At 36.3% G+C, this 11,055-nt stretch overlaps 1 protein-coding gene across 1 annotated transcript; it reads right to left on the bottom strand.

Annotated features, from left to right (window-relative positions):
• Positions 1–5,136: 5,136 nt before the first annotated feature.
• LOC110722115 (ribonucleoside-diphosphate reductase small chain A-like) lies at positions 5,137–10,779 on the bottom strand. Its single transcript, XM_021901363.1, has 9 exons — positions 10,139–10,779; positions 8,308–8,468; positions 7,669–7,717; positions 7,457–7,583; positions 6,907–6,972; positions 6,685–6,801; positions 6,322–6,484; positions 6,133–6,203; positions 5,137–5,473 (listed from the first exon to the last, which is right to left on the bottom strand). The coding sequence occupies exons 1-9, from the start codon at positions 10,302–10,304 to the stop codon at positions 5,359–5,361; spliced, it is 1,035 nt and encodes a 344-aa protein (XP_021757055.1). The 5' UTR covers positions 10,305–10,779; the 3' UTR covers positions 5,137–5,358.
• Between the last annotated feature and the right edge of the window lie 276 nt (positions 10,780–11,055).

The raw sequence follows: 11,055 nt of genomic DNA, 5'->3' as shown, positions 1-11,055 counted from the left end.
TCGAACTGATTAAAAACCGATTTTGTAAAATCGAAAACCGACCCGAACCGTATTTAAGTAAACCCGAAACCAAACCGATTCGAATAATGTCAAACCGTATAAGAACCGAACCCGTTAACAAACCGAACCAGTTCTAAACCGAACTGAAATCAAACCGAACCGAAAAAGAACCGAACCGTTTCTAACCCGAAACTGTTTCCAACCCGAAATCGTTTGAACCGAGGTAAAAACCGTTTACACCGAACCGTTAACAAACTGCAACCCGTTTGCACCGAACTGTTTATAAATCGAACCACTTACAAACCGAACCGTCTATAAATCAAACTGTAATTTCGACGTCACAATAACTCATCAAATCATGATTATGACACATCAATTAGTTGATTGAATAAGAAGCAACTAATAATGTGATAGTCAAACAATAATAATTCATTAATACACTAAACTTTTATAATCTACGTTACTTTGTAATAAACTAGTAAGATCAGTATGACTAAACTTGAAATAACATGATATGTATTTTTGAAATTTATGAGAATTTGTATATAATATAATGCCTAATGCCTAAATATGAAGTGATAAAGTCTTGGCTTGATATAAAACTTGTTAACCAACAAAAGGTTAGCAAGTACTATGAAACTTCAAACCAAAATCGTTTAACTGCCCGAATTCAAACGACCCGATTAAAAATTGACTTTTTGAAATAAAAAACCGTTCCGAACCATAATTTAGTAAACGTGAATTGGAACTGATCCGAATAACGTTAAATCATATAAAAGGCAAACCCGTTAACAAACCGAACCAAAATAAAACTGAACCGAAAAAGAACCGAACCGTTTCTAACTCGAAACCGTTTCCAACCCGAAACTGTTTGATCCGGTATAAAAACCGTTTACACCGAACCGTTAAAAAACTGCAACCCGGCTGCACCGAACCGTTTACAACCCGAACCGAATTAAAACCGCTCAAGAATAAGCCGAAACCGAATCGAACCGATAACTATTTAAACCGAACTGAAACCGACCCGCGAGACACTTAAACCGATTTCAAACCGACCCGATTTAATACCGAACCGATTTCAAACCGAACCGAACCCGAACTGTCAAACCGTTTTAACAGTGCTAATATTATATAATGATTGTGGGGTAAAGTAAGAGTTTAAATATTGGAAATATAGATTTACGTGGAAAAAAAATTGCTTATCGGATTGGAACGGGTAATCGTTAATTTTAAAATAATACCCAAAAACCATACCTGATAACAAATTATCGGAACGGGTACCCGAACCATTATGGTTATCGGATCGGGTACCCTAATTTTCGGAACGGTAACGAAACGGGTTTTCGGTTTTTTGGGTAGTTTTTCTCAGCCGTACTGGCGGTAGGGTTTACCCGAGTTTCTCGGTCCGGGGTTACTTGAGTTTTCGGGGTTACTTGAGTTCCTTGGTCATGGGTTACTCAAGTTGTCGGGGTTACTTAAGTTTCTCGGTTAGGGTTTACTCGAGTTGTCGGGGTTACTTAACTTTCTCAGTCAGGGTTTACTCGAGTTGCCGGGGTTACTTGAGTTTCTCGGTTGGGGGTTACTTGAGTTGCCAAGTTTCTTGGTCAGGGGTTACTCGAGTTTCTCGGTCAGGGGTTACTCGAGTTGTCGGGTTACTCAAGTTACTCGGTCCGGGGTTACTTGAGTTACTCCTGACTGAGTAACTCTCAAGTAACCTTAACCGAGTAACCCCTTGAGTAACCCATGACCGAACCCCTTCAGTAATCTCTAATTGTGTAACCACTCAAGTAGCTCCTAACTGAGTAACCCCTTAAGTAACCCCTCAAGTAACCCCTGACTGAACTCTCAAGTAACCCCTGAGGCCCTGACCGAGTAACACCTAAATCGAACTCCTTAAGTAATCCCTGAATAAATTACTCGAGTAACCCTGACAAAACTCCTTAAATAACCCCTCATCGAGTAACTCAAGTAACCTCTAATTGGGTAAGTCGAGTAACCCATGACCGAATAACCCCTAACCAAGTAACTTGAGTAACCCATGATCGAGTAACCTCTTAAGTAACCCTTGACGAGTGAACCCCTCGAGTAACCCCTGTTCGAGCCCCTCAAGTAACCTTTGACTGAATTTGTAAAGTCATGTGATGTTTCAAAGTTGCTTTTTCTCTCTCTAGCGTCCCCCTCTCTCTCTCAAAAACCTTTCGGCTTCCCTAACTGCTCTGGCCATGAGGCTCGCCGGCCGGCGTGCGGCTCACCGCCCATGCAATAGCGTCGGCGAGCCTCCGATTTACTCCCTTAGTTGGTTTTTTTCTTTTCTCGTTTGCGTCTTAGTTTTCGTTTTGGTTTTTTGTATTTTCGGCCTAGCATCGTGCACCGCTTCCCATTTTCGGCCGCTCCGTTTCCTCACCGGCCTTGCTGCCGGCTTGCCGCCGGTTTTGGTTTCCGCTTCCCCGCCGTGTCTATGCCCCTCCGTTTTGTCCGTCGTTGCGTCGTTGTTTTCGAGAACGGGGAAGGAGATCCCTCTGAGTCCCTCGCGTAGGGCCGTTCTTAGTCTCTCGCGTAGGGTCGTCGCGGCCGCGGTTCAGGGGTGTGGGGGGTTTGGGCTTCTCGGGCGGGCCTTGGTGGTTCGGGTTTTATTGTCAGGCGGTAGGTGGTTTGGGTTGGTGAACCTCGGAGCTTTGGTGGTTGTGCTCGGAGTGGCGGCGGGGTGGGTTGTTAAGGTTCCGTTCGTAGTTCTTGTTTTTAAGTTTGTTCCTGTTTTTTCTATTAGTGGTGTGTGTAGTGTTTGGGTTTCCTGTGTTCCGTCTTTGTGTGTTTTTTGGGTCTGTTAGTTTTTCTTTTTGTGTGGTGTGTTGGTGTGCTATGGGGTGTGCAGATCGGTATACCGATCTTCTGGTGCAGGATTTGAACCGGGTTTTTTGGCTATGGGGCTTTGGTTTGATCTTCTGTTGGTTTGGGCTAAAGGGTTATGCTTCCATGCCGATATCTGTGTTTAAATTGGAGATTGTCTTATCAAGGGTGAAATGTACGACACCAATTTTGATTTCAGGTCGAGGAGTACAGGATTTTGAGCCAATGAAGGTTCTCGTCAAAAACTACAACATATTGCCTGAACCCTTTGCAAGAGGCTGCATAGGACAGCGTTATATGAGCCAAGGGTATCTTAGAAAGTCATTCTGCGCGTGCAATTGTAGTTTCCTTTATTTCGAATTTGTAATTGGTTCTTTTGTCTTTGTATTATTCGATTACGATTTCTTATGTAAGTGTCGTATGGCTTATTATTAATGAATTTTAATCTCCCCCCTTAAAAAAAAAAAAAAAGTAACCTCTGACTGAGTAACTCGAGTAACCCCTGACAAAAAAAAAAAAAAAAAAAGAATAATTTGGTATAATATCATCATACTTGATTGTCTAAATTGGTAATTAAAATTTCTATATTTTTCAACAATTTTGTATCACAACAAAATTGTAAGAATATTAAAAATGAAAACGTACAAGATATTTGACTCTACATTTTTGCAATTTATCATCACCTCCTAACATTTTAATTAATTTAGTACTACATAATTACGTTGCTACATTTGAAATCCAATTGTTTATTCCAAAGGATTTAGACTTTTTCTACAAGCAAACAAATATAATGGGCATAAAAAATAAGGACATAGACACAACATATCCGTAACATATACGTGATATACCACTTTCCACAAGGCCACAACTTTACCGATGATTGATCCATCCGCAATCGGATTTTATCCACAAGACCACAACATAGGATTATATAATAAACTGATGAAGGAGGAACTAGAAATGGAGGAAAGTTATGCATTTACTAATGCATAACATTGATTAAAATATTATAAAAACACATGGTAGAGAGAGAAATGAGGAGAGAGATAGGAAGAGAGAGGCATGTAGGTGGACCACACCTATTTTTTGATCGGATTGTATCACGTGATGGGGGACCACATGCTGATTGTTCCACTGAAAGTTTATATAGTACCATTGAATCCTCAGTGGTACTATTTAAGCATAAATTTAGTACAACTAAATGCATATATAATACCATTATGTGCACATATAGTATCACTGTATATTCAATGGTACCATTTGATATCAGAATATTTATTCGTTTGTACATATGCATAATTACATGAATACCCTTTGTTATGCATTTCTAAATGCCTAACATTCCTCCCTTTAAAATTCCTCTCGATCAAGATACCCACCCTAACATAAGTGGTTAGAGGGTAGGTGAAGAAAATGACATGAGTTGAGATCCCCATCACAACACCCAATTGTGAAATTGTGATAGTGATGATATTTTGTTTTCATTAGGTATGAATAAAAGTTCAACTTATCCCTTACTTCCTCATCAAACTGCCTACTTTTTTAGCAACTTTATTCCCAATTTATTTTTTGCATGACTTTTTTGGTAGGTGAGCACTAGTGGATGATTCTGTTAGGGTCTTCATCATTAATTGACAATGAACTTTGTATTAGCATAAAAAGTCTTTAAGTTAAGTGATTAGATTACCTCATGTATTATTAAGGGCTAAGGACGAATGTCATAAAAGTCAGCCATATAATTAGGGATAATAGATGATTATCATGATTATGTATGAACATTTTTGTACTAGTGTTCTTTTTTGGCTGATTGCAAAACTTTACCTTTCCCACCAACATTGAGAAGTAAAGCTTACCTACTAATTGGTGCTAATACAACTACTTTAGGTTGCATGCATAATTTTACTCGAGTAATAATATTATTGACGGATTAGCTACCAGATGTTTGCCACGTAAATCGGATCCATATGGGTTATACCTTTTTTAGAACAAGTCGATTTCACGTGAAAATGTTAGTTATATATTCATAGAACTAAATTTAAGGGGGCGAAAGTATAAAAAGTTTATCATACACTAGGAGTCCAATTATTTGGTGTTTCTCCAATTATCATTAGTAATAGTGGAGCACCCCTCAAGAGTCGACCCAATCCTATCATAAAAACTAAACCTTTGTTTGTAAGTTGGAAGACGAGGGCGAGGCAGGGGGCACAAGGAAAGCCCACCTAAAAGGACAATACAGCAAAATTCAAGATTCCAAGGTGGGAATCCTCCTAAACCAAGCATGCTTAGCAATCATACCAAACTCATTATACAAATAGTATTGTAAAACATAAATAACATATTTATATCAAAAGGTTTACACATCTAAAAAGTATAAATAAAAATACAGATACCTTGTCTTCTAATATAAGGCTACTCCAGACTAACATACAGCAAATGTTCCACTACTATAAACAAAAAAGAATATACCCAAACAAATTGGATCACTCTTTCCCAATATCAAACGAATCAACACTAAAAATCTTCATCCAGCTTGAACACAAAGTTCTTGTTACCATCCATTAGATTAGACATCACAGATGCCTTCTGATACTCACCTACCCTTCTCTCAAAGAAGTTCGCCTTTCCCCTGCATAAGTTATGGCAAATCAAGACTCGAAGTCTAAGCCGTATAAACACTAAACAAGTGCTCAGAATATATTATAAGCACACTTTTATTCCATGATCTTGATTTAAAAAGGACTTGTGATTATATAATTTGCCCCCCACAATTTCCAAGTACATAACATGTCTCGATCAATATTACAACCATTGTCTCTTATCTAAATTACATTATCCGTATATACCAATATCACTAAACAATTGAATTTTATGTGTTAATGAGGTGTCAAAGATGAGAAGAAAATGATAGTGCAAGGCTGCAAGACACACAATGACATTCAAAATATGACTTGTATCATATGTCACTAAGATTCAGCATATTTTACCCTTGGCTATTTTTATTTTCAACAAAAAAAAAAGATAAAATCTGAGTAGGAAATTAGTTTCTTAGAAATAGGGTGAAAAAAAGGGTCAGAAGCAAAAAAACCTTTTATTTTAACAGATCAAGTAACTAGCACAGAACAGCTAAACAGACAGTTCAGCCAGAGCAGTTTCAGCTCCTTGAACTCGTGTAGACGATATGGTCACATGCTTTGATTTAAAATATCATTTATAGTATTACTCTGTATAAGGTTGAGTATTTGTCACTAGCTCCAAAATTAATCAAAGTAGACTCATAATACTTACGTTAGTGATATGAACTCCATCCAATCGAAAGGGTTTGCCACATTGTATTTCTTTTGGCACCCCAATGACACCTGAAAGAGTGAGAGCAACATCAATGATAATTTAGCACCCTCATATGTATCAATGATATTTCCTAAATACTTCATTAAAAAAAATCCAAAGAACTAATTAAAATGACATCAACTGTACCAGAAGTCGATCAGCAACAAATTTTATGTACTGCCTCATGAGCACAGCATTCATGCCAATCAAATCACACGGAAGTGCGTCACATACAAACTCTGTCTCAATTTCAACAGCTTCATGCACAATCTTTTCAACTGTCTCTGGCTGCAATTTCTTATGCAGCAAACTGGAAAATTGTCATTACATTGAGCACAGAACAAAGGGAAAAGAGGAAAAGCATCAGTCAAATGCACTGCATCAAACTTGAAATGATAGTGCACCATTAACAGAGGAAGAAACAAGAGCTTCAAAAAGACAACTGAACTGGAGAGCATACAGGCCATAAGAAGCTCAAAAGCAACAGATTAAAGTGTGGAGAATAGAGACCTGTACAGAAGACAGGCAAAATCACAGTGTAGGCCTTCATCTCTTGATATAAGCTCGTTCGAGTAAGTTAAACCAGGCATCATGCCTCTCTTTTTAAGCCAAAATATGGCACAAAAGCTGAAATTTAAAAAATAAAAAGTAAATAAATAAAACATATCACTAACCACAGTGTGAGTTGCACAATGAATAAAGAGAGCAATATTAAATCAAGTAAAAACACACCTTCCTGAAAAGAAGATCCCTTCAACACAAGCAAATGCAACAATTCTTTCTGCAAAAGAATTTGTACTGCACAACAAACACATGTGGATAATATTCCAAATAAGATTACTAATAGTTCAGTCTTAACAAAGCAAGGGAAATAATACAGTTTGACTTTACGATTCCAAGGCCATGAGATTAAATAAGAGATACTTAAGTATCATTTAAGTGACAAATCATGCAAATTTTTATAAGAGCTCTTTTTCCTGAACAGAACTAAATACAATAGCTTTAAGTACTTAGCAGCTTCAATCTTGACCTCAAGTCTAAGATCGAGATAAAGTTTAGGGTGAAAATTGTAATTAGACTGCTTGCAAGTTGAAAAAAAAATCTAATCATAAACAAGCAGAATAAAACTTATACCAACAATCAAGTAAGAAGAAAATATCTGAACACAACTACCTGATGGCTAGCTGATATTGAATAAACTTCTTCATCATTACTAAAACCTATAAGATGGTACTTATACAACTTTTGCTACAATACCTACAAAACCATAAGGCAATGCTACCTCTGAATCCAATTTAAAGCCCAGTTTGCCTTCTTCTTTATACATGGAATTGTCTCAATGGCATTGAACAAGTGGTTCTTCTCTTTAGAATCCCTAATATATGTCTCCAACAACAAACTGTACATCTCTGTGAACAGGAAGAAAAATTCGTACTTTTAATGCCTTAATCCTCATGAAGAATGCAAAATAAACACTACGAGTCTAGATCTTACCAGAATGTATATTCTCCATTGCAATTTGAAATCCATAGAAAGCTCGAGCCTTTATAAGTTAAAAACCAAAAATCAAAAAAGACAGTCAGTCAACCTCAACAAAGCACGCATCATACTATATCATCAGAGCAAGGATAACAAAACAAACACCAAGAGGATACACAATATATATTATAAAGCCTCCATTCTTGTCTTCCATCACAAAGAGAAAAGAACATTCATCAACAAACATCACAGAAATCTAGACCTTTTCAAAGTCCAAATGCCTTAGTATATAAATCTTCGCTAGTGATTCGTAAGGAAAAAGACCAAGAAATCTTTGGCCAAATATAAATTAAATCATACAAACAAACTTTAAAACATTTGTGCCATCATGCCCAATAAAACAGGGCATTAAAATTTGGATACAGTTATCTCACAAAATGAAACTTCAAGAACAATTTTTTTTTAAGCAAACAGGTGTCAATTAACAAATAAAATCTAGTAAGACTAGTAACAAATTGTTTAGCTGGGCATTACTTATAAAATAACATAACATTCAACCAAGCACATAATAAATTTTTTGTCTTCTATCATGGAACTATGACAACAAGGAAACAAATCTTGTCTGGCTATTCGAAATCATTCAGAGAAATTCACCTCTGCAATTTTTACATCATTTAAAAATCTTGCAGCAAGGTTCTCCAAAACAATCCCATCAGACGCAGCAAAAAAGGCCAGTACATGAGTTATAAAATGTCTCTCTGAATCCGATAAAGAGTCCCATTGCTGCACGTCAGAGGAGAGATCAACCTCCTCAGCTGTAATTGCAGAAAAAGAGCAGAATTGTTGTTAAAAGAACTATACACAACAGACAAACAAAATTAAAGCGTAACATAAGGGGAAAAGAAAAAAAAAAAAGGATACCTACATTAAAAAAAAAACACTACAAGAACTTGAACAGTTGCAACCGTAATTTAACAATATAATAACATAATACTGGCACAGAACACAACACAACCCAACTTGGCTCTGATACGGGCCTAGGTCACACCCGTTACAATTGTCCACTTTATACGACCAAGGAGGTTCCACCTCAAAACCATATGGCAATGAGGGGAGTAGCCCCTTAGCTTTATAAAGTGGACACAACTTTCTCTTTTCTTCAATGTGGGATACACATCCCAATATTTCTCTTCACTTTTATATTCTTTCAATGTGGAACAACACTTTCACTCACATGTGGGTTTCTCATGGGCTCAACAATAATAGATGTGAATCTAAGAGGACCAAATGTAGCATATCAATTATTAGAAAATTAATTAGATAAAGTAGACAAAATATTTGAAACAACAGACTTGATAAATGGATAGAAAATCATCTATAGTCCATTAAAAGCTCTGCTACTTTATGAAATAACCTACACAAACACACACTAGAATCTTGGACAATCAAATCAAGTCATCAGAACGGTACAAAATACAATCTAAAAGAAACACGTACCTTCACAAGAAAGTATAGTGCAAACATTTGTAGACCCAGGCCAGTATAATGAAGGACATTCAAAGTCCAATATTGTATGCAACGTTATACAGTAATTGAGTTCACAGCATCATTAAACAAATGGTTTCTTTTTGATATACTAAGGATCTATCAATTTTCATCCGAATCTACTAAGATTTCTCAGTTTAAGATCATCATTATGATCTCTGCTTCTTCCTAAGCATAGACAAATGCCTAAGAGTACTTTTTTAGTAATTAAGCCCATTATTGAGGCTCCAAAATCCAACAGAAAAATTATCCCCAGATTCTACCTAAACTACATTGAGGGATTTAATTACAAATTTGCCACATAATTTACAATCGAAGTTTATCGAGGAGATAATATTCAGTCATCTTTACAAAGACAAAATCATTCCAATGCTTGAAAGACACAAAAAGTGAAATGTTGACCTGTTCCTTCCCTCCCTCTTCCTTGCTCTATAAATACCAACCAAACACACTATTCCATCCAAAAAGACCTCTCCAACATTTTCAAGCACGCAGATATGTTAAGTCATGGGTCTAACACACGATTACGAAAAACCGCCTTAACAATGTCAGAGTCCTAATCCCATCCAATTAAAGCTTAGCAAACAAAACAATCCCTAAATATTGATCAAATTCTTAACAAACAGCATAACATTATCACCCACATTTCACAAAAACATAATATAACTAGCATGAATCATAATTGTTTTCACAAAAATATCTCAAATTTAGAAACTTCGTCAACACAAAACCAACCAACATGACCAGCAATTGGCAAAAAAAAAAAAAAACCAACAAAACTCCTCCGAGTAAATTAAATTGTCGCATTACTTGTTCAAATTACACAATTGAGAATTCCAAACTGAGGTTTTCATGTATTAACCCAAACTAAAACCAACAAAAATCCGAAAAATACAAAAACGACATTGAAAAGAGAATTGAAGGAAATGTGGAAACAAACCAGTCCAAAAACTAGCAACAGCTTTCTTATACATCTCCCAAAGTTGATTATAACGAACAGGAAACATACAGAACCTTTCAGATTGTTCCATTAAAATGGGTTCATCTTCTTCATCACCAAATTCAACCTCTCTTTCTCTCTCCTCCCCATTATTCAAAGAACCCATTTCAATTCTGCCCCAAAGTTGGAAACTTTTTTATGAGATGGGTTTGATAATTGAAATTGGAAGAGATAAAACCCCTACAAAAACCCTTTTCGAAGAAGAGAGAGAAAGTGGGTAAATTTGTCAGTACGTTAATGGTGGTTTTTTGTGGAAGTTTTTTTTTTTTTTTTTTTTTTTTGAACTTTTTAATTTAATTCACCAGATGGTTTTGATGTTGTTTCGATTGAATTTGACGACGTCGTTGTGAAATGAGGAAATGATATGATCAACGTTGGAAGTGTAACCGCCTCTTGTGAAATTCCCGCGAAATGAATGGGCTGAAAGTTGTGTTGGGTTTTATGGTTAGAGAAACTGTCTGATATCAACCGAAATTGGACGACCCAATTGTATTTGAAAATTTGGGCTCTCAAAACCAACCTAATTGACTTGATTTTAGCTGGTCATCCAATTTGTATTTCATAACTTTGATAGGAACCGAAACAATATAATTTGACCTGATAACAAATACAAACAACTCCATTAATAGGATTAAAGGCGTGTTCGGCAAAATATAGGTGTGAAGATAGTTGTTAGCTGTAAGTCGTGTAGATAACTTTTAGCTGTCAACAAGTTGTACCTGTGAAGATAGATAATTTAGCTATGAGTGTTTGGTAATGTATATATTAAATTTTCAACAGCTTCCTCAAAAACTATCTCTATTTTCAAAAGCTATTATTTATAACTTTTCATAAAAGCTACCTCCTTCACTAAAAGC

Source organism: Chenopodium quinoa, unplaced genomic scaffold (assembly GCF_001683475.1).
Source record: "Chenopodium quinoa cultivar QQ74 unplaced genomic scaffold, ASM168347v1, whole genome shotgun sequence".
NCBI lineage: Eukaryota > Viridiplantae > Streptophyta > Magnoliopsida > Caryophyllales > Amaranthaceae > Chenopodium > Chenopodium quinoa.
This window is presented reverse-complemented; position numbering and strand designations above follow the sequence as displayed.